Source organism: Dendropsophus ebraccatus, chromosome 6, assembly GCF_027789765.1.
Source record: "Dendropsophus ebraccatus isolate aDenEbr1 chromosome 6, aDenEbr1.pat, whole genome shotgun sequence".
NCBI classification, from domain to species: domain Eukaryota; kingdom Metazoa; phylum Chordata; class Amphibia; order Anura; family Hylidae; genus Dendropsophus; species Dendropsophus ebraccatus.
The window spans coordinates 135982032-136006200 of NC_091459.1; the positions used below are offsets into that span (position 1 = coordinate 135982032).

Genomic DNA, 24169 nt, shown 5'->3' on the forward strand with positions numbered 1-24169 from the left:
AAGTTTGTTTTCTGACAACCCGGCAGGTCACCCGAACTGAAAAAAAGAATACGTATTTAAAGTAAAAGGCCCCGTTAACACTGAACGAATGCGGCGGAGCTCTCCACCATGGAATCCCGCCATGCTCAGTGTTCCGCTGTGAGTGAATAAGAGGGCACGCGCGTCTGCTTCCTCCCTCTCTGCTCAAAGAAATGATATGTCACTTCTTTGAACGGAGAGCGGCGGCAGCGGAGGAGTGCGAGCCCTCTCCTTCACTCACAGCGGGACACTGAGCATGGCGAGATTCCACGGTGGAGAGCTCCGCCGCATTTGCTGAGTGTGAATGGGGCCATACCTCGGTGTTGGAACATTCTGTATTGTTCAGCTGATTGGGAAACTCTAAACTGTCCTCACAGCGGAGGCAGAGAGAGAGGCAGGCGCACGCGGCTGTTTGAACTTGCTGTGCCTCTCTTGATCCTCCCTGGTTTTGTGCCGGCTGCCCTACAAACTGCTTGTCCGGCAGCCTCCAGACGAGTGGTTTGGAGGGCAGTAAGTGAAGGAGTACGGGCGCTGGTGGCCTGGAGGAGGCCTCCGGGAGCTGGGGCAGCCCATTATGACGGGAATCCCCGCTTTGTGTTGCCCGCATCAGAGGCAGAGAGACAGGCAGGAGCGGGTGGCTGTTTGAACTTGCTGCGCCACTCTTGCTTCTCCCCGCTGCAAGGAACACCCTGTAAAGGAGCAGAGATTCCCCTTACAATGATGGGAATCCCTGCTCCTTTACAGTAAGTAGTGATACACGGCTACTTACTGCCAGTCCTTACATTCTGGGGGCCGGGTGCTCTGCAGCTGACCCATGGAGTGTAAAAACCAATTAAAGGCATTAACATTGTTCCTTATGGGAACACACAGCTTGGTTCTCGAACTGCTCAAACAGCCTTTCAGAACCGATGTTCGAGAACTGAGGTATCACTGTGCTTGTATAGCATAGTAAGGGAACTGTAAGATCTAAAGGCCTTATTACACAGAGCGATTACCTGCCAGATATCACTGGACAGATATCAGACAGATATCAGACAAGAGAGCAATCACTCACTCATCAGCTGATCATCGTCTTTCAACAAGTTGAAACATTATCTACCGTAGGGAGACAGGTTAGTCTGTGAAAGTGTCAGCGGGGGCCGTGGAGACAAGGCAGGACGACACCAGGGGGAGCACTGAGAGGTAAGCATCAAAGGGGTTGTCCAGGCTTCCAAGAACCTTAGCCTCTTTCTTCCAGAAACAGCACCACTCTTATATGCAGTTTGGTGTTGGGTTAAGCAACTCTGTTCGATTGAAGTGAATGGAGCTCAATTGCAAACCACACCTGAACTGGAGACAAGAGCGGTGCTGTCTCTGGAAGCGGCCATAGTCTACTAATCCCTGATAACACCTTTAAATCTTTATTATTTTCTATACACTGATGCAAGATTACGATGTCCATGAAGCCCTGCCCACATGATTACTGAGCTATGTAATAGGCTCAGAAAGCGAACGTTGATCTAGCAGATCAGCACTCGCTTACCCCGAGGGTCAGGCTGTAAGACTATAACTTATTTTTCATAACCAAGCCCTACAATTACCTCTTGATCACGTGGCCGTACATAGTTTGAAGGGAATATTCCGGTTCTGTCACCAAGTGTCCCAGTCCACCACTCGCCTTCTTTCTGCGTCACTTGGATGATGTCCCCTTCATTAAATATGAGGTCTCCTGGTTCATTACTCGAATAGGGGTACAGGGCTATAAATTCTATATGGGAAATACAGATGATAAATATTACATATTTATCTCCATTTATGCGTCAAAACATATAAGATTAAAAAAACTAAGCTCTTCTGCAGATCTGTGTGTCTCCATGGTTACAGACTACAAATAACCTTTGCAGTCAGATCCTGCTGTCATGCACTTCTCTATCAGCCCCCTTATATTGACCCTCAGATTCTGGTTCAGGTATCAGAGTAACAGTCATTAAAAATTACAGACATGTCAAAAGTTATTGATCATTAGGTCTTACTGCCGAGACCCGCTGTGATCAGGAGACAGAACCGGGGAGAGAGTGTGGCAGCAGTGTGATCCACTCCCCAACTGCTCCCTAATTCCAACAATTTAGCCTCATAGAATTGTTGGAATTAGCAGTTACAGAGATACAGCCGGGGAGTGGATGGTGCAGCTACTGCGCTCTCTCCCCAGCTATATCTGCTGATCACAGTGGGTCTCAGCAGGACATGTCAGAAGTTATTTTTTTAATTACAGGTACTCTTTAACTAAGAGCATAAAATGTACTAAAATGATCACTAAATATTCATCAAATAGAAGCACTCAGAGATCACCATTGTGTGGTCTCACCTTCAGCGGCGTACGATGGGGTTGTTGGTTTCTTCTTGACAGCTGCATACACAGGCTCAGGTCTGGAGGGAACGAAAATCAAACACTTTAAAGCTACAAAGGCACATATATTATATATATATATATATATATATATATATATATATATATATATATATATATATATATATATATATATATGCATATATATACCCCTGTAAGATTAAATACTGTTTTTTAAAGTTTGATTTTGGGATCTACTCACTCAGGGCTTTTAGCTTCATTGGGAATAATCTTCACATAGGATTTCGGAAACCATCCTTTCTGACCTCGAACTTCTCCAAACCACCAGTTCTCCTGCTGTTCCAGTACAATAATTGTGTCGTTTTTGGTAAAATTTAAGTGGTTGTCCTTTTTTGCAGTCCAGGAGCACAGTGCTTGAGCCTTTACCTCCTCCACCGGCTGACCCTGAGACACAGCAGAAGAGAAGGATGAGTTTTTCTATATAGGATAAATGAATGAAGCCAAATGCTAAAAATCTTGAGATACATTTAAAGCGTAACTGTCATTTCAGGGGCATTTTTTTGAAAACATTAAATATCAATAGCACAAGTGATTTTAAGAAATTTTGTAATAGGTTTTATAAACCAAAAGAGTTTCCTTCTGTACTGAAAAAGCAATCTCCCAGCCTCCCCCCTCACTTCAGAAGCAGCAGGATTTCTGTCTCCATTATGTGGCTATGGAGAGGGGAGGGGCTGTTAGGAGTGACTGAGCACGGAGCAGCCCTGCACAGCACAACACCCTGCAATCTTCTCTCAGTAAGTTCATAGATAAGCACTGACTTTTCTGGCCCCAGAATCCTGCTCCCTCATCTCCCCCAGCCCCTCCCCCCTCCATAAGGATGGAATGGAGAGAGCAGAACCCGTCTTCCCTGGCTTCTCTGTAATGAAGACGTGTTTTCCTGATAATGCACAGATAAGAAGTCAGGGGGGGAGACTGGGAAATAGCTTCTTGAGTACAGAAAGAGGCTTTTTTGGCTGATAAAACCTATTACAGAGTTTCTTAAAATCGCTTATACTACGGATTTCTTCAATAAAAAAAAAATATGACAGTTATTTTAAGTAGTCTAAACTAAATGTAATTTTAGAAAAAGACCTGCCTTAGACCCAGAAGGTGCGCACCTAAAGGGGACTTTCTAGTTAAAGTGACACTGTCACCCCCTTTTTGCATTCTGACATCTCTACACAGATGTAAAGGGTAAATTTTGCATTTTTCATACCTTATTTCATATCATACGTCATGGTGCTTGTTCAAGTAAAAAGTGTCCTTTTATGAACTGCGGATTGTATTAAGTGGGCCATTAAGCCATTGGAACAGGCTGGCCGAAAGGTCAAGACCCCACCCCCTTTCCGTCGGCCAACCAATGTGCATCAAGGGGGCGGGGCCACGGGCCTGTTGTGGGCGGGGCTAAGTGGCACTATTGCCGCGAGGCCGCGACCCACTTAATACAATCTGCAGTTGATAAAAGATGACTTTTTACTTGAACAAGCACCATGACGTATGATATGAAATAAGGTATGAAAACCGCTAAATTTACCCTTTACACCCGTGTAAAGATGTCAGAATGCACAAGGGGGTGACAGTGTCACTAAGCTATGCTGCACAGTTTTCAGTGGTCTGCACTAGGGATGGTCCGAACCTGCCGAGGTTCGGGTTCGTATGAACCCGAACTCTCGGTAGCAGATTCCCACTGTCCGGATCCAGCGGGAGTAACGCCTGGAAAACTGGGATACAGCCTATGGCTGTCGGACCATCCCTAGTCTGCACCTTACACTGGGATGTACTGTAGGCTTAGAGACCCTATACCTGAATAAAGGCAAGGGGTGGCTACAGAAGGATCATGGCCGACACCATCCCTGCTGATTGACAGATTTCTCCCTATAACTGAATTGCCTATGACTCGGGCACTGTCTACTGTTGGGTGTAGCTTCTCCTTATTTACACTACATCCCAACATACAGCACTGACCGCTAGAAACAGTGGGCAAATTTGCCAGTAAGTTACATCTGTTTTAAGATGTAAAAGTCCCTAACTGTCTGTGTGACTTTTTGGCTGTTTTACGCTGCACAAAAGTTAGTGGCGCAGGGCATGAAATGGGCTTAGCCCATCGGACCTACTATAACATACAGAAACCTGGCACAAATCTGAGTGGAAACCTATGCCAGCTAGAGGCTGATGTAGATTTTCCAGCAGGGCACACAGCCCATAGTTGCACAGATGGATTTATTAAAGGGGTACTCTATCAAATCAAGTGGTGTCAGAAAGTTATAGAGGTTTTTAAAATACTTCTATTTAACAATTTGGAGTCTTCCAGTACTTATCAGCTGCTGTATGCCCTGCAGAAAGTGTTGTATTCTCTCCACTCTGGCACAGTGCTCTCTGCTGCCACCTCTGTCCATGTGAGGAACTGTCCAGAGCAGTTGTAAACCCCACAGAAAACCTCTCCTGCTAAGGACAGTTCCTGTCTCGGACAGAGGTGGCAGTAGAGAGCAGACTAAGAAGAATACACCACTTGAGGGTATGTGCACACTTTGCTGGAGTACCCCTTTAAGCGACAGGTGCCACTTAATTTGGCAAAGTGAAACAGCAGCGAGAATCTGTTTAAGGCTAGAATGTGGTATGCTGCTCTTGGTAAATTATCCTCAGTGTTTCTGCCCTTAGTTCAATCCATGTGATCAGTGGGGGGTCCCAGCAGTCAGATCCCACTGATCAGCAAGTGATCACCTATCCTGCAGATAAGCTATATCTTTTATTTACTCTTATTAGATCTAAGACCACCATATATGTCATTTGTATTTGTCTAATCCTAATCCTCTTCTGCAGGAGATGAGATGAAAGGGTCTCTCCTCTGGAAAAAAACAAGCCAAGTGGGGCATGCGTATTGGTCGAGGCATCAGAAGACATTAGAATTAGCACATTGGCACTGCTATGCAGACAGTGGGAGGTAAAGGCATTTCTCACACCTACCTGACCATGAAGTGGAGAGATGGAGCCCGGAGAAATAGTGCGGGTAAATGCAGATGTTTTCTGCCATGTAGAATTCACGTTAAGGCTGGAAAATGGCAGATTTTGATACTCCGTATCCACTTCGGAGGGCTTAGTTGGTGAAAGTGACCTGGAAATTCACAGAACATTGACTGGGTTCATATATAGAAGCTGGGAGCTATACATAGAGCATCTAAAACCTGCAGCAAAATAACCATAGAAAAACATGCAGAAATCGCCACCTTTAACCCTATTTCTGCCGGACAATTTTTCCACTTGTAACACACAAATCCTGAATTATAAAACACACTACACCCCTAATGATTGTATAGGCTTAAAGCACAGTGATCAGACTCCAACCGATCCTGAGAACAAGCTGGGAGAGGTCCACACTCATGTGACCTGGAGGGACTCCCAAGGCAAGTCTATAGGGTTGTCCAGGTAATGAAGACACAGGGCAGGGAGAGGAGCACAGCTGCACCCTCCTCTCACAGCTCTTATGCTTAAACCTGACTGGTGAAAAAGTTTTTTTCGTGCTTGCTTTAAATTACTTGAAAAACCTGGTTCACAATCCAGTTATAAGAATAATCCCCACATATTCATAGGTTACTTTAGCAAAAGCCAAAATCGATAGTGCTTACTTGGCAGGTGGTGAGGTAGACGACACAGATATGGTTGGAGGCAGTAAGGCCTTCTTTGGAGATGCTGACTTCTCAGTTTCCGGTACTTTTTCCGCGTAATTTGAAGGAAACCAGCCGACATTTCCCTGGAGACAGCCATACAACCAACCGGGTTCTCCAGTATTATTTTCATCCACCTGGTAATAAGAGAAAATTCTGTCAAATAATGTAATGTGCATACATATGGGCACAATATTGCCTTTTTATGGCAGAAAGAGGCAAATAAGTTAGGCAGCATGCTATATGTCATTTGGGACCATTACACAGCTCAATGATGGTGTGGCCAGGGCTGCACAGACACCACTAAAGAGCCATTTTTTTAATTACACAGAGAGATGTGCGGCCGACGGCAGATTATTTTCTGACAGGTTCAAAGTAAGTGATCTGCCGACGAGCAAGATGATGAATTACTATATTACATGGGGCGATATCTGCCTGATTTGTCAGATATTTGGTCCGTGTAATAGGGCCTTTAGATGGGTTCTTATATGCATCCAGTGTTACACATCAGTTATTCCTAGTCTTTACCTGAATGATATCGCCAGCGTTAAAACTCAGCTCATCTGCATTTCTGGCCTCAAACGGATATAGAGCTGTGTAGTTTACAAACAACGAGGACTTTCTGTTGTCCGCGGATCCGGCAGTACCTGGAGAATACAGCACAGTTAGGGCATATTCACATGCGGAAAACACAGTGCAGATTGGTAGCGGATTTTTCCAATTAACTTTAAAAGAGAAGTTAACAAATCTGCAGGGTGTCTGTCCATGTGTGAACATACCCTTAATGCAATCATTTCTAGCAATATGGCGGCATGCTTGCTAGAATCTGGTTTGACTTTTACCTTCTCTTCCTTTGTCAATGCTGCCATGTCTTCCCCCGATGGATTTGAGTTTGTCTGCAAACTTCTCATCTATACTAAGTTTGGAGAAGCGTCTCTCTGGTTCTTTGCTGCTGCTGCTCTCCTTGCGTCTCCTCTCCTCCTCTTTGCTCTTTTCCTCCGCTTCCTTTTTCAGCTGAGCCTGAGCCTTGCGTTTTTCTTCTTCCTGTTTCCTCCTCTGTTCTGCCTCTCGCTGTATCTCTGCCCGCTTCCTCTTCTCTTCCTCTTCCCTTTGCCTCTCTTCTGCCAGCTTCTGCTGTTGGGCTTCCCGCTCCTTAATCCTTGCCGCTTCTTCCTCTGCTCGCTGCTTTTCCAGAAGCATTTGCTCCTTCCTCCTCTCTTCCTCGAGACGTCGCTGCTTCTCCTCCTCTTCTTTTTTGACTCTCTCTTTCCAAAGATTCTCCTTCTCCTGCTTGGCTTTCCTGTAGAATAAGCATTAAATGGTCTCAATGATCTCACAGGACTGTTTAGTGTGTTATTAGATGAAGGTCCTCTCTTTTACCAACCAAAGCAAAGCAGTTACATCACCTCTATGGCAGGGGTATGGAACCTTGTCTCTGCAGCTGTTGCAAAACTACAACTCCCATCATGCATGGACAGCCAAAGCTTTAGCTCTCCAGGCATGATGAGGGTTGCAGTTTTGCAACAGCTGGAGGGTCAAGGTTCCCTACCCCTGCTCTATGGCATCCATAGGCCCTAACATGATGTACAGAAAGGGATTGTCTTTATGACACAACCCCTTCTAGGTATGAACAATCAAGATCAGTAACACAACTGCTTGCAATGACACCAGGAATAATCGCTAGTGGCTATGTTACCTTGCAGCCTCCTCCTCTTCCTTCTTTTTCTGGGCCATCTCAGCTTTCTTTCGCTCCAGGTCCCTCAGTTTGTCTTGCTTGATCTTCTGCAGTTGGTGGAGGGCCGCCTGCTGGCTGTTGTAGCTGTCTCTCAGCTCCTGGAAAAGACAGAAAGGATTCATCAGAAAGACATAAAACAGAAAGAAACGCAAAAAGCCGGCGGCAACAGAGAGCCATGCTGTGATGCATGCACGGATATGACTGTGTACGGGCAGATGAAGAACCCAACAAGTAACACTATGGACTTATGTGGACCAAGTACAAGAAACAATGTTGCATTTAAGGAAATATGATTTTTATATATATATATATATATATGTTGCAGTAAAATGATAGACTCCAGGGATTTGATCAAATCCTGGGAACTGATGGAATGAACGCCTGACCCCTTTCAGGGAAATGATGGAATCAAAGATCGAGGAGTCGCCCGGCTCTATATTTGGCGGTGGAGGCGGATGGGGGAGCAGAGCGGCACACCTCCCCGGCAAGCATATAGCGGCGAGGTGGACGGGGAACAGTGCAGCACGCCTTCCCGGCAGGTATATAGCTACGGGGCAGACAAGACCGAAAGGGAAAGGGGGAGCAGAGCCGCACACCTCCCCGGCAGGCATATAGCGCTGGGGCGGACAAGACCAGAGGTGGACGAGGGAGCAGAGCGGCCCACGGTGTAGGGCGAAACGAGGGAAAAGAACGGCCGGGCCAGGGGAGCAGGAGGTGTGTAGCAGGGGAAACAAGCGGAAAGGGGAGCAGAGAGGCGGCGGAGGCGTACGGGGAGCAGAGCCCTTAGTGATTTGATCAAATCCCTGATTCTATCAATTCACTGCAATATATATATATATATATATATATATATATATATATATATATATCTGACAATTTAAAGGGCTGAGACAATTGCACGTTACCAAACCGAAATCACTGCGTAGCTGATCCAAAGGATCTAAAGGAGTAGTAGATACCACCCTCCATTAAAGGTGAAGTTTGAGGTTCAAGCTTTGTAACTACTGTATATACTTACCTGGCAATCTGAACTGTATGATTGGTGAGGGGACCAACCAATCAAGAACACAGCTATCCCTGAATGTTCCCTGTAAATGGTGTGGTTGAGATCCTCCTGGGTCTCCTGGGCGCACTACTGCCCCATTCACAAGAAGCACTCAGAGGTTACAGTTATTTTGATCCATGGGGTTCCCTACTGAACGTAACCTCTTTAGTAACTGCTTGTATGGTATTCAAGGGATAGGACAAGTGTCACTGGTCTATACAGGAGCTGGTGGAGATAGCATGGGGCAGTGGCTGGTAGCTGAAGTCACTGGTAGCTGAATGGCAGCACAATGATCTGAAGTCTGGAGGAGAAGTCAAGCCTCTTGGACCTTTTTTCTCTACTTACCCGAATTTACCCCATCAAATAAATAATCACAATCATACCAGAAATGGAAAGCAAGAAATGGAAATACGAGGGAAAGAATGAAGAAGTGACAGGAAAAGGAGAAATTGAAATAACCTTAAGCAAGAGGAAGAGATTGCTGAGACAGCTGAGGAGAGACAAAAGGCACTGCAGAACAGAGTCATCCATATTGTCACGCTGCAAGATAAGGCAGAGAAGGCATAGTGAGTACTAGGAACCCCGCTACCAGGGCTGCTGGGGACACAAGCTACATGGCAGATTGGGGTAAAAAAAAAAACTTAAAATTACTGAAAACTTAAAAAAAAATAAAAAATGTTATGATTAACACTATTCTAAGCCCTTCTAAGTGAGGGCCCACCAGTCTATCTTCCTGCCTGTCTGGGATGAGGGCCCACAAGTCTGTCTTCCTGCCTGCCTAGAATGAGGGCCCGCAAGTCAGCCTATATGCTGCGCATAGGGGTCCATGTGTTTGCCTGCCTGCCTGCCTACCTGGGTGAAGGCCCACAAGTCGGCCTGTCTGCCCAATCCATTATTTTTAAGAAAATTCTGAAATAAATCTGTAATTCTGCAGTCTCATGCTTACAGGGTACCAGGTAACATGGATATCAGTGTTCCTCACCTTAAGCTGCTTGTTGAACGTGTCCATCTCCGATAGCTTTGAAGACGTCTCCTTCTCCAGAGCGTCCAGCTGCTCCCGAAGCCTCTGGCACAACCCATCCTTCTCCGCATTTTTCTTCTGAGCACCAAGCAAACTAGAGCTTGTACTTCCTGTCACAGAACATAGATCAATGTTAGATGATGCCTATGACAGGTCCACATTATGGGCAACAGTCACATAGCGTCGGGACCCATCACTCACCTGGGGATTTTGTCATCTGAAGCTGCTTTATCTTCTCGTTCAGAGCCTGTTTCTCGGGGAGCAGACCACTCAGTTTATTCTGATATTCCTAAAACAAATAAGAAATTAGAGGTTCTGCAGCAGCTGCAGAGTGCACTATGGGGTTCTGCAGCAGCTGCGGTGTGCACTATGAGGTTCTGCAGCAGCTGCTGTGTGCACTATGGGGTACTGCAGCAATTGCAGTGTGCACTATGGGGTACTGCAGCAGCTGCGGTGTGCACTATGGGGTACTGCAGCAGCTGCGGTGTGCACTATGGGGTACTGCAGCAGCTGCAGTGTGTACTATGGGGTTCTGCAGCAGCTGCAGTGTGCACTATGGGGTTCTGCAGCAGCAGCCAAAGTAGAAGGCCTGCAAGCTCTCCATGACATGAATGGGGCAGGGCAGCAGTACCAGGCTAGGTCTGCTTTTCGGTCCTTACCTGGAGCTGCTGCTGAAGCTGTTTGATCTCGATAACTCCCAGATCACACTTTGTATCTATTGCGTTGAGCTCATTTTTCTTCATTTGTTTTCTTCCTCTAACATCTTGGACTTTCAGGGTGATTTGTTGATGTTTTTCCTCCTAAAAAAAACAAAAAAAAACAATATGAACAATAGGAGCTTCTCTCTAGTCTTAGAAAGGATAGGAAATGAAAAATTGCACATGTTCAGAAAGATATGGCCGCTCTCTTCCAGAAACAGCGACACTCCTGGACACGGGCTGTGTCTGGTACTGCAGCTCAGCTGCAACAAAGGAAATAGCAAAACGCTCAACTTTTTGGACAGCTCTGGTGCAATTACTGAAAGATCGCAGCCCTTTTTTTTTTTTTTTTTTTTTTTTTTTTAAAATTCTGGACCCTAGTCTATTAGACCAGTGATTTTCAACCTTTTTTGAGCTGCGGCACACTTTTTATACTTAAAACATCCGGGGGCACACCACCAACCAAAATGGCACAAAATTACACTAAAACAGTACATATTATACATATAGTTAATAATATAGATTCTAAATGTATTTATACTCACTCAGTGTGAAACCTGGGCCTGTTTTCTTCTCCCCCCTGTGCTTCTTTCCTGTGCTTCTCTCCACCATACTTCTCCCCCCTGCTTCTCTCCTGTGCTTCTATCCACCATACTTCTCCCCCCTGCTTCTCTCCTGTGCTTCTCTCCACCATACTTCTCCCCCCTGTGCTTCTCTCCTGTGCTTCTATCCACCATACTTCTCCCCCCTGCTTCTCTCCTGTGCTTCTCTCCCCCATGCTTCTCTCCACCATACTTCTCTCCCCCCTGCTTCTCTCCGTTGTTTCTCTCCCCCATCCCCATGTTTCTCTCCCCCCTGCTTCTCTCCCCTGTTTCTCCCCCATCCCCAGGTTTCTCTCCCCCATTGTTTTCTCCTGTTTCACAGGGGCACCATAGTTTGGGGAACTTTCCCCGCGGCACACCCGACCATGTGTCGCGGCACACTAGTGTGCCACGGCACACTGGTTGAAAATCACTGTATTAGACAGTGACTACACCAGCAAAATAGTGAGTGCACCCTGGTGTATAATACAGGATGTAACTCCGGATCAGTACAAGACAGGCAGACAATTTTATGTTGCACGTGATACACTCTTGTCTTCTTACAACCTCATTAACTATGTTACTATGTTAACAATGACGGGTCACCAGACACCTACCAGCGCTTCCAGTTCTAATTGTAGGCTCTTCTTCTTGGACTTCAGCTTTACAATTTCCTCCTGTTCTCGATTCCTCTTGTTATAAAGCTCTTGACGTCGGATCCTCTCCAGCTCTTGCTGCCTCTGCCTCTCCAGTTCTTGCTTTGCAGCCTGCAGTAAACCAGTAAAAATTGCATCAATAATGGACACACTATTGGGTTCAATTATTTTCCTAAACATTCCATACCACCTCACAACTGGAAAATGCAAAGAACATCCAGCCCCTTCTACTGACCTAAGATAAGCGCGCCTTCCAGTACATAAGGGACACAGGGGCCAGGGCAGCAGACATAGATGGAGGGAAAAGGTGTAACCTGACATGACTTCATCATCCCATAATGCACTGCAGGAGCAGAGACCTGCAGCTTTCTTTCCAATATTGAAGCAGCCCTGATAAAAGCACTTCAACTTCTCGAACCACCGCTTGTCATAAGAACAAAATGACTGTGATCTCTTTGGCTCATTCCCTGCTTGCTTTTAGTATAACATACAGCTTAGGATAACCACCTCTCTGCGCTCGATCTCCTTCCTCTTCTCTTCCTCCCTCTGCCTCTCCAGCTCTCGCTGTTGCTCCAGGCGCCTCTCCATTTCCAGCTGTTTCTTGCGCTCCAGCTCCTGGCGTTCCCGCTCCCGACGCTCGTGCTCTTCCCGCTCCTTCTGCGCCTTCCTCTCGGCCTCCCTTTGCTGTTGCTCCAGAATAACCTGGCGTCTCTTTTCTAGTTCAAGGTTTCCTCTCTCCATGTTCTCCTTTCTCCTCTCCTCAAAAGTCGCTGTCCAATATAAAAAAAGAAACCAGATAAACATACCAAGAATCATAAGAGAAGTTATTAGAAGACACCGGCCATGGGGCAAACCCATATATGTGTCAAACCAGGGGTGAAATCTCACTGTGTGCAACACACCAGCCACATATTCAGTCTTTACCTGGGAAAATAAAGACTTTTTGCCTTTCAGATACAGTATGGGTCCTATTCCACGGAACAATAATCGGCCAAATCGGCTTGATTCGGCCGATTATCGCTCAGTGGAATAGAGACAACAATCAGCCGATGATCGTGTTATCGGCTGATCGTTTATTTAGGTTCAAACCTAAAACCATCGGGCACCAACTACGCATCTGTGCATGGAATAGCTGTGCACGGCTGGCGACCGACAATTTCACAATCACCATGCTTTACTTAACCATGTTGTAGGTCTTCTCCTGTGCTCCTTCTTCCTCCCGGTCCCGCGTGCAGCACCTTAGCTGACAGACCGCTCAGCCAATCACTGGCCAGGACCGCAGCAGCCAGTGATTGGCTGAGTGGTCTGTCAGCTAAGACAGGCCGTACCGAAGCTGCTGTTGCGCGCGGGACCATGAGGAAGAAGGAGAGCAGGAGAAGCCATGCAACATGTTTAGGTAAAGTATTGTGTTTAATCTAGGGCTGCAAGGACATCGGTAACGATGTCCCTGCAGCCCTCGCTAAACGATTATTGGGCCGTGTAATAGGCCCAGTAAACGAGCAGCAGATCAGCGCTCGTTTACATTATTGATCGTGCCCCCATCGGCCCGTGGAACAGGACCCTATTTCTCATGTTTGGCATCAGCACCATTGGTAGATTAATATTATTATACAATGTAAACATATGGAGACGCTTGTCTTTGCATGTAAGGCTCGGGCACGCCAGACATCACTGTTGATCTCCTGAGTCCCCGGATGGCAGATGTACACATAGAGAATAAATGGTCTCTGGAGACAAAGCCAATTAGTCTGCTCACCTGCTGTCTTTTTCTGAGGCGGCTCCTCATCCTGCATCCGCTTGTAGGTCGGCAAGGTCCCATTAATAGTGTCGTCACCACTGGAAGAAAGAAGTAACCCGAGTGTTTTCAGTGACCTCTGACGTACACACCAGTATACATTAAAGGGGTTCTCCAGCGGAAAAAAAAAATCTTTTCAAATGAAAGTTATATAGATTTGTAAATGTTTTCTATAAAAAAAAAATCCCTAGTCTTCCAGTACTTATCAGCTGCTGTATATCCTGCAGGAAATGGTGTGTTTTTTTTCTAGTCTGACACAGTGCTCTCTGCTGCTACCTCTGTCTGTGACAGAAACTGACAGAGCAGGAGGGATTTTCTAAGAAGAAAAGTTACCCTCTACAAGAAAGAGACTAACATGCTGATCGGTGGGGGTCTGACCGCTGGAACCCGCAATGATCAGGAAAAGAAGAAGAATATTGTCAGCATTCATTTCATTCTACATGGCGCTTCTAAACACTGCTTAATAGCCTATCATTCCCTATACTGGGAAGAGGGAAGAACTTTTTGTGTTCAGAATTAAACGTCCATTAAAACTGATGCAAATGGCCAAGTTACACACAACAGGGAGAATTTATTAATGCTTAGGCACCGTTCCCACTGAGCAAAGGTAGCGGAATGAACATGTTCTTTCTTCAGCGCGTACAGAGCAGGAGCGCGCGCCTCCCATAGACTCCCATTATGAGCGGGAGGCGAGCGGGAGGCTAACGGCATTCCGCGGCGGACAATTCAGTCGCGGAATTCCGCTACCTTTGCTCAGTGGGAACGGGGCCTTATACCATAACACTGGTTTTGGGGGTGGGGATGGGATACAATTATTGTACAAGGCAGCTATAAAAGCTATAGCTGGTTTAATATTGGGGATTATAGGATCATTTAGGACTCCCATCCATCATCCGAAGTGGACAACAACAAATACAAGTAGCATTTCTATCTGTGGAGGACCAAGACACAACGTTTCAATGGCCACTGTTTAACGGGGTTGTCCAGCAAAAATCTTTTTCTTCCAAATCAACTGGTGTCAGAAAGTTATATAGATTTGTAATTTACTTCTATTAAAAAAATCTAAAGTCTTCCCATACTTATTAGCTGCTATATGTCATGCAGGAAATGTTTCATTTTCAGTCTGACACAGTGCTCTCTGGTGCCATCTCTGGCCAAGAAAGGAACTCTGTCTCGGTTTTCTATGAATCCCCATAGAAAACTTCTCCTGCTCTGGACAGTTCCTGTCTCGGCCAGAGATGTCAGCAGAGAGCACTGTGTCAGACTGAAAATAAAATAACATTTCCTGCATGACATACAGCAGCTAATAAGTATGGGATAATAAGTATTGAGATTTTTTAATAGAAGAAAATTACAAATCTACGTAACTTTCTGACACCAGTTGATTTGAAAGAAAAAGATTTTCGCTGGAGTACCCCTTTAATACTTAATTTTCCCTGTGGTGCTTTGTAGGTGAATTAAACACTTTCTGCCAGGTTTCCCTACAGATTACAGCTCATTGAGGGGCTCTCAGCCTTGGCCCACCCTGTGATCAGCCTAACATCAGGGTGCCACAGACTGTTCAACATAGAAACCCCCTGTATGGAGTCTGGTCACCTGCATACACTTTTCTACTATTAAATACATGCAGTAATAATGCTTAGAAGATGTTAAAGGAACTGTATACAATAACCTCAAAAACAACACACAGTACCGCAGCCATTTAAAACATGAAAAGTTGATTTGTAAGAAAAACGTTGCTAGTGGAGCCCATCTTCTGATTCTTTCAGGTTGCCTTACAGTGATCTCCAACAAGTATGCACTGATAAGCATGCAATCTGTCTCACCTAGTAAGCCCTGATAAGCATGCTGGGAGTTGTAGTTTTGGAAAATCATGTTTGAAACCATCACCCCATCACCTCCGTACACATCAAATTCTCATTTACTGATGGAGACTGGCACTTTAGTCTAGCATATATTCATGTATATATAGCATGTACTTACCTCACCTTTCTCATGCACACAGTACAACCCATCCCTGTGTAATAGTTGTGCTCTGTCCCCTGACACATGCGTGTCCCCTGCGAGAGGCAGCGAGAAGCAAAAAACAACAGCTGGGGCTGCGGAGGAGTCATCAGACCCTTATCATGGCACAATGTCCGTCAAATAACGGCTGCTCCATATAGATAAACTGCAGTATAAGGCGCTCTGGGATGTGCATAAATAACACTTCCGTGATATATTAATATTACAATAGATCTTCCCTACAGGCAAGAGCCAAACCTATTGCAGGGGAAACTTTCATCTGCAGCTACCTCCCAATGTAGGGGCATTACCTTTTCAGGAAGGTATGCCCTATCTGTGGGAGATAACCAGTGAATACGTGGGGGTCCGACTGCTGGGACCCCACCAAACCAGGGCTGTGGAGTCGGTAAGCCGCAGCTCCGACTCCTGAATTTTATCAGGACTGACTCCTGCTCCTTCATAAATGGCCAGTCATATACCATGGGAGTTATTTATCACACTGGCTCAACAGCTTCTCCCTAATGTCCTACATGATCCTGGGACGACTTCTGAGGGAATGAGGAAACATATAAAGCAGATTCTCCTGTGCGTGCAGTGGATGCAGCTAGTCTCCAGCCTCTATGTTCTGAACAACTCAGAGGTAGACTAGATGGAGCAGGTGGTCTTTTCCTGCTGACAATCTATGTTTCTAACTAATATTCACCATACACACAGAAACACTGCTAACAATGCCAGATCCCTGTAATATAGATGTCAGCCATAGTGATATACAGGGGGTCACACATAGTGATATAGAGGGGTCACGCCAAAGCACACACACAGCCTGCTGCAGCCATAGCACACATATATATACACACACACACACACACACACAACCTGCAGCAGCCATAGCACACACAGCCTGCAGCAGCCATAGCGCACATGCGCACACACACACAGCCTGCTGCAGCCATAGCGCACACACACACAGCCTGCTGCAGCCATAGCACACACACAACCTGCAGCAGCCATAGCACACACACAACCTGCAGCAGCCATAGCGCACATGCACGCGCGCACACACACACACACACGCACACACAGCCTGCTGCAGCCATAGCACACATACACACATCCTGCTGCAACCATAGCACACACACACAGCCTGCTGCAGCCATAGCGCACACACGCACGCGCACACACACACAGCCTGCTGCAGCCATAGCACACACACACAGCTGCAGCCATAGAACACTGAAGAAAAACACACACTCTTCTCCCAGAGAGAAAACACCACATTGAGGACAGAGGTTACTGCTTCACTACTTATGTCTTCTCCTCCTCCTCTATATTACACATCTTTATTACACTGCTACTCATATACAGTCATCCAGCATTCAGGAACAAAACATCACACATCTCCCCCCACACAATGGACTCTTCCAGCTGAAAAACAAACTGCCAAATAGTGACCGACAACTTTTCCCCGACCACCCTCATCTAATAGGGCCAATGTCCTATTAAAATGTTGCTCATAAAATATATTGATGAGCAAAACTTATAAAATTTATATCAAAACTCAATTCTAAATTTATTAAAGATTTTTTTTAAGGCTGGAGTCGGAGTCGGTACATTTTTTCCGACTCTGACTCCAGCCAAAACTAGCTCCGACTCCACAGCCCTGCACCAAACACCTCCCCTCCTCCCACTCAGTCAATGAGCCAAGGAGGGGATACAGCTGGTGTGTGCAAGGGGGAAGGAAAGAATCTGCGCCTCCTCCATGGACGCATCATTGATATATCTTCCCCAGTATGTTCAGAAGTCTCAAAAACTGTGAATGCAGCAGAGGCTGACTAAATGTGCCGCCCCTCTTGGGGCATAGGGAAGGGCCATAACTGACCTTCATTCTTAACAAAATGGTAGAAAAAACAGATTAAGGGCACTCACCACTTCCACGTGCACTATCTTTTATTCCATTTGTGGCATACAAAAATGTTGGTAGGTAAAATTCATATCTGGCATGGACGCCAGACACTCAACAGTGAGTGTCTGGCGTCCATGCCTATTATGAATTTTACCTGCCAACATTTTTGTATGCCACAAATGGAATAAAGATAGTGCACGTGGAAGTGGTGAGTGCCCTCAATCTGTTTTTTCTACCATTTTGAGCATATGTACTATGGAGTAGGTTTAAATGAGGAGCACCTCCACATAGCACACACTTATATCACGCCGCCCTGCATCCAGACGACCAGTTGGTCAGTGTGGTAGTGCCGGTGAATTCCTTCTATATAGCTGTGACCTCCATTCTTGTAACTGGGGCTGTAATGGGGGAGAGGGGGTTTCCCAGTGGCTGGCCACCCAACGATCAGTTAGTTATCACCTATTCTGTAGGGATAAGTGATAACTTTTAATTGTGGGATAACCCCATCAGAGACAATTTCTAAAAGGTTCACTTACTTTCTGTATACCCAAGTTTAGTTTTGGTACACATGTAGAACCATTTCTACTAAACCATCCATCTTTATGCTGCTGTTTCCACATTTGACTGTAGGGAGCTACCTACCGGAATGATGGTGGCACCAGTTCTGGGGGCAGGGTCAGAGGGAGAGGCTGGCCAGCTTTTGCTATATCTGTTAAATGCATGGCTAGCACAAATTCATCGGCTTTCAGTTTTCCATCTCTGTTAATGTCAGCAAGAGACCTATGAAGACAAACAGAAAATGATGCATATACTTTATAACAAAACTTTGCCCTATAAAAAAGTATGTGTATGTATATATATACACACACACACACACACACACACACACACACATATATATATAGATAGATACACACACATACACAGAATTTTTGTAGGATAATCCCTATAAAGTGCTTCCAAAAGATCACAAACAGCACCATACCGGTCTACAGGTTGTGTATGGTATTGCACTTCAACCTTATTTACTTTACTTTACTTTTAGACCTGAGCTGCAATATCACAGACAACACATTTACAGGTATGGCACTCTTTTCGGAATGTTTTTCTTTCAAGGTATGTTATCCCAATACAGATCTATAGAAATCCAGTGTCACTTGGGTAATTTCTGCAGCATGTGCATGCATGGATATCTGAAAGTCCTATTGAGATTAAATGGGACAGTGCATGTGAATATAACCTAAAACATTAACTTGCATTGAGCTTTGACAGGCTTATACCAAGTCTCACAAAGGAAATGTCTGCAGAGTAAGCAACAAATGCAAACAATACACAGAGACTGGCTGTGAACTTGGCAGCAGGCTACAGCCGTGTTCTCATAATGGTGCGGTGTAAAGATAAAGGTTACATGCAAAAACAGCTGAGGATTTCCCTAAACATCCTCTGTCTTCCTTCCTTTCTTTCTAATCGAGTCCTGCAGTGCACAAGACATTGCCGGCTCATGTCCGGTCTTATGACTGCGCTCTGCTTCCCTGCATAATGTGACGGCTACAATACTGTATGTGTGTGCACAGAGGCGCTCCTCACCTCGGCTGGGGGCACAGTATTTCTGGAGTTCGGTACAGGATCAGGTTAGATCTAGATTGTGACTATTTCTGCAGTGTGTTGTAAACAGACATTAAGTCGTGAGTCACAACTAGAGCAAAAATATCCCACGTGTGCACGCTCTCTGCTATCTCCCCAATACTTTATATACAGCCAGAGTATAAATCAGGCCGGAAAGTAATGTGTGTGTATAATATACATAACTACATAACTGCTTTCATATCATGTTTGGGCATAAAGTGGGCATGTTTGAGCTATTAGCATGTGCATATACCCCAAGGCTGCGTGGTGGAGGTTATGTATCTTACCATATAGTAGCCAACTGAGTATGGGAGAGGCTGGACTGTACCAGGGCATTCTTTACTTGAGACCCTGAAAACAAAGAAAAAAATATTGTGCATTAAACTATACTGGGCTATTAAAAATGTTTTTTTTTTTTTTGGTGTGTCTTGGGTGACCCATAGTGTACAGTATCTATGCATGTGCAGGTGTGCGATTGCAAAAAATCTCACAGCACTGAAATGATGTAAGTGGATGCGTGGGTGCCCCCGTGGGCAAATAAATCACCTGTTTTTTCACCTCTACACTGGAGTACAGCGGCTTTTTGAACATTATCTATGTCTATATCCATCTATAAATACACACACATCCCAAAAGGTATCCATAGGACCCTATCACACACATCCAGTAAAATAAAAATATATTATATTGCACGCACACACACACACACACACATCTATGATATCTATCTATCCATCTGGAGAAGGTCCCGGCGCCCTTTGCACCAAGCAGCCCTAACTGCAGATTGAGAAACCGAGATTTCTGCATTGGCCCAACAAAGTTATATTAAATAAAAAATAATAATAAGATTTTGTTATCATTAGTTGTACATTCCCTTTAAGGGCATATACTGGAGGTATACAATGGGAAGACCCAATTAAAGGGAAACCGGCCCCTGGTAATGACATCAGAGTTAATCTAAGTCCACTAAGACCAGTACCTCTGCCATGCTTGGGTACACTTGGAGATTATATGATTGGTTATAAACTGTCCTCCTGTTCTTCCTGCCAGGGGGGTAACCCAAAACCAAACGGGTTTAAAGCCCAGGATCATGCGTCATACATTTACACCTAAAAGGAATAACCTACAGAAACAAAGCATCTGCACCCACTGATTCTGTGGAATTTTATTCAACCATCCATGCTCGCCTTCAGCTGAATAAGCTGCTCCAAAGTATTAAGTATGAAACATCACATTGATGGGTGAGTCAAGAAAACAATATTGGGTCACCATCCCAGCATGGACTTATTTCTAGAGAATTAAAGGGAATGTGTCATGTATTTTATTGTTCTTGAATCATACAGATGTAAGTGTGTACATAATAAGTATTGTGTTCAGTCTTTTTTAAATGTTGTAGTGATTTACTTTTCTATTTGCAAACGTCTTCCTGGAGGCGGCCATATTGGGGACATACAGTTTATTATTGTTTAGTCAGTACAGCAGGATGTGTGAGTACTGAAATAAATTGCAGTCAATTTAAAAAAGTAATATCACAGACTATCCTAATATACAGGGAGGGATGGAGTATGGCCAGGAAGGACCAGAGGAGTGAAGGAAGAAGCCTCTAGATCACAGGTGTCAAACTCAGGCTCTTCAGCTGTTACAAAACTACAATTCCCATCATGCCTGGACAGCCAAAGCTAAAGCCTCCTGGAGACGGCCATATTGGGGACACATTTTCCAGGCATGATGGAAAATGTAATTTTGCAACAGCTGGAGGGCCTGAGGTTGAAAACCCTGCTATGGATGACCAAGTGGCAGAACACTAGAAAAATAACCACATGAGAGCTAATATGGCTGATAAAGAGGTCAGACAGCTACTTCCTAGGCCGGAAGGTGAACACACAGTACACCAGAGACACAAATACCAGCACCTACAATGGAAAGGCTGCACACAGTGACTGTATGTGCAAATTCAAGATTTACACAGCAAAAGCAGCACAGTGTGAACAGGAAACCTGCAAACCCTGACGCTACTGAGAGTAAAGGGACTAAGTTACTGAAAGACTCTGATGAAACCTTAGATTTCAGAAGTAACGGAGCCTCATAAAGCCCAATTCAATACCTGGAGCTGTGCTGCCCGATGGACTCCCAAAGACCAGTAATACTTCTGGCAGGCTTGCACTGTTTAAGGTTACTGCAATATAGTCATAATTCCCATCATCCTCTTACTGTCACTATGCAGCTGTATGTACGTTTCTAGACGGACGCCTGGTGCATCTATAATGACAGCCAGTGTCTGCAGCGTGCCAGACGGGTTGCATCACACACCAGTTTGCTGGTAGCACAAAGTGTCTGGCTCTTATGACAAATTGCAATTCTTAAATCCACAACAAAAAAGTTAAGCAATTGTCTGTGTTTAGGCTTTAACTCCTCCCCAGCTATATTCTGTACCTAGTGACAGTCAGTATTCCAGACCTTTCCTGGGAATGGGGGAGTCAGAGAGCTCCACACGTACAGCTGCGGCCTAACCTATTGCTATCTATATGTCACACTTTATGTCCAGTGATTGTGGAGGGGTGAGAACGCATGTATTGTGGCACTTGTGGGTTCACAAACACTACATAGCACATATAAAAAGGTTACTTTTTTTAAGATGTGTAAATCCCCAAGTGGTGCAACACATGTAAGCCTAGTAATTACTTGTGACCAGCTGAGATCCTGGTAGGCCCCCGACTGAAACCTAGACACTACAGATGAGCACAACTCAAGCATACTCAAGTCCAATTGGCATTTGACTACCGGTGGCTGAAGAAGTTGGATGCAGCCCTAGGGAGTCCTGGAAAACATGGATACCGCCATAGGCCATAGGCAGTATCCATAGAGTTGCATCCAACTTCTTCAGCCACCGGTAATCAAATGCCAACTAGACGTGTGTATGCTAAAGACGCTAATCTTTACTCCCGACCTCTAGCCACCGGTATTAAAAAGCTGAACGATCGGCCTTCAGCATGCTCGAGTTGCGCTCATCCCTACTAGACCCTTGTTTAGCATGATGGCTGAGTGATCAGGGAGAGAAGAGCATTGCTTGACGCCGCTCTGACCACATAAAACAAGAATGACTAACACGCACTTACCTGTAAGGAAGCCGCACATGGATTTGTCAAGGCTGTTAAACTTCTGTCTGTACTTCAGCCTGGCGGCTTGTGGTACGGCCCAGTCCTGGGTGCTAGCTTTCGGGGAGTTACCAGTCAGGGAAGTGGTTGAAGAGGAATTGGAACTAAAATGCAAAAGAGAAATAAAGATTTTTAAACCATTAAAAAGAAAAAAAGCAAGAAATCTTTACTGCTCCCAGTGTGCACACTAAACGTGTCCACGAGTTTCCAGTGCCGGAGGTACTTTTACATTAAGCGGAGACCATTAACCTATCATCCATCCCCCTTCCCTCCATCCATCCTCTCCCTTAGTTGAACTTGATGGACATATGTCTTTTTTCAACCATACTAGCTATGTAATTAACACAGTGTGAACAGGGCCTTATCGATGTGTAGTGCTCCTATCCTGCCTTATTTCGCCTCCATCATCAACATACAGTTGCATACTCTCTAATAGAGAGATTACTCTGCTTATACATCTCAATCTATACAGAAAAGCTATTTCAGCAGGAAAGGGTCATTCTACCAATATCATTTTTTTTTGTATCCAGAAACCTTAAAAAAATAATGAAAGAATTAGCAAATTAAAAGATAAACTGAGCTCTGAGACATCTTTATGTTGCAGATATAGGGAGTAATATTCGGAGATGTAGCTGGTAAGGGATGGACCACTCTGCTGCCACCCCCCCCCCCCCCCCCCCCCCCCCGCCTTCACCCAAACCATTCCTAAGAATAAAAGGGTCTGTCTACCATCTCACATCTTACGAATGCCTTAAAATTGCCTTTATGGAATCCTTGAAAAACTTTAACTATATTTTTATGAAGACAAACCTGATGTAGGCCCCCCCATCTCTTACCTGCTGGAGCCCAGATCTATCAAGGACTGAGTCTTCTGCATTCCGGCACTGTTGAATCCTCCGGCCATCAATGACAGCGAGCTGTTGTGAGGCAGTGCTGGAATATACAACATATTACCAGTAAATACTAGGAACGGATGTTTGGATAAATAGGGATAAGATCTCAATAAGTACTGCCCAAGTTCAAAGGGGCAGGTATGATCACAACAAAAATCCAAGGCATATCTGTGCCAATAATTGTGGATACGATGATCCGCACACCCACTGAAGAGCTCAAACACCCATTCACTGTGCTGTGCAATGAATATGGTCTCTTTCTAATGGAGAGAAATAGCTATACAGTGCTGCAATATACCAAAAATAGTACCTGTCACTTTAAAAAAAAAAGAGTTTCTTCATCTCAAGCAGACATGTAAAAAGTTCTGATTGGTCTGGGTCCGAGAAAGGGTTAGAAGAAGCAGGAAGAGACGTACATGGCACGCTTCTCCCCCTCTCTGTGTGCGCCCATAGACTTACATTTGGATTCTATTGCCATCACATGACAAAGAGCTGGGCGAGAACCTGCTTAGATCTAATGATCTGATCCCCACCCCTCCAAATACATGAGCTAAATGGCCAGTTTCTCGATTTTCTGCAGTCAAGTAGATGTTCGCAACAGACACCCAGATGTATCCCAGTGATATAAAGTAAAGTTACAAAATAAAAGGCAAACAATTTATTAAGGCGAATGTGCCAGGTACGCTTTAAGTTTTTTACATGAATACACTGGTGCGGGGATGTCTGTGCCGCAGTCCTTTTTTTGAACCACAGCTCGGTTTCTAGGCATAGCACTTCCCGGGTACCATCTATGAACATTTATTCCCGGGTACCATTCCAGTCTGAAGCACTGGAGGTGCACCCGCCACCCCCCAGTCTGACGACGCCTCCTCCCCTTAGTGACGAGGCGCTATTAGAATGAATGGAGCCGCATCACAGAGGAGAGGGCAGAAGGGCACACTGGGGGCAGGCCTGCCTCCAGCGCTTCAGGACAGGCCAGTACCTGGGAACA

The 24169-nt window shown here is 45.2% G+C and overlaps 1 protein-coding gene across 6 annotated transcripts in view; it reads right to left on the reverse strand.

Annotated features, from left to right (window-relative positions):
* Positions 1–24169, reverse strand: part of ITSN2 (intersectin 2) — a 112076-nt gene that overhangs the window by 44833 nt on the left and 43074 nt on the right. For 5 of the 6 annotated variants that reach the window (XR_011363451.1, XM_069973073.1, XM_069973072.1 and 2 more), the window contains 18 exons: positions 23122–23218; positions 22247–22389; positions 19418–19481; positions 18147–18284; positions 13559–13638; positions 12310–12572; positions 11764–11913; positions 10527–10667; positions 10069–10156; positions 9829–9977; positions 7763–7899; positions 6909–7366; positions 6595–6713; positions 6028–6203; positions 5369–5516; positions 2607–2809; positions 2363–2424; positions 1599–1765 (listed from right to left, as the gene is read on the reverse strand). Coding sequence is in view for 5 of the 6 variants with exons in the window: in XM_069973073.1 (XP_069829174.1) it covers positions 1599–1765; positions 2363–2424; positions 2607–2809; positions 5369–5516; positions 6028–6203; positions 6595–6713; positions 6909–7366; positions 7763–7899; positions 9829–9977; positions 10069–10156; positions 10527–10667; positions 11764–11913; positions 12310–12572; positions 13559–13638; positions 18147–18284; positions 19418–19481; positions 22247–22389; positions 23122–23218 (2783 nt within the window). In the remaining variant the exon portion in view is untranslated. Of the gene's footprint in view, positions 1–1598; positions 1766–2362; positions 2425–2606; positions 2810–5368; positions 5517–6027; positions 6204–6594; positions 6714–6908; positions 7367–7762; positions 7900–9828; positions 9978–10068; positions 10157–10526; positions 10668–11763; positions 11914–12309; positions 12573–13558; positions 13639–15580; positions 15666–18146; positions 18285–19417; positions 19482–22246; positions 22390–23121; positions 23219–24169 lie in introns of those variants that run through there. The other variant, XM_069973076.1, reaches the window with a different exon arrangement.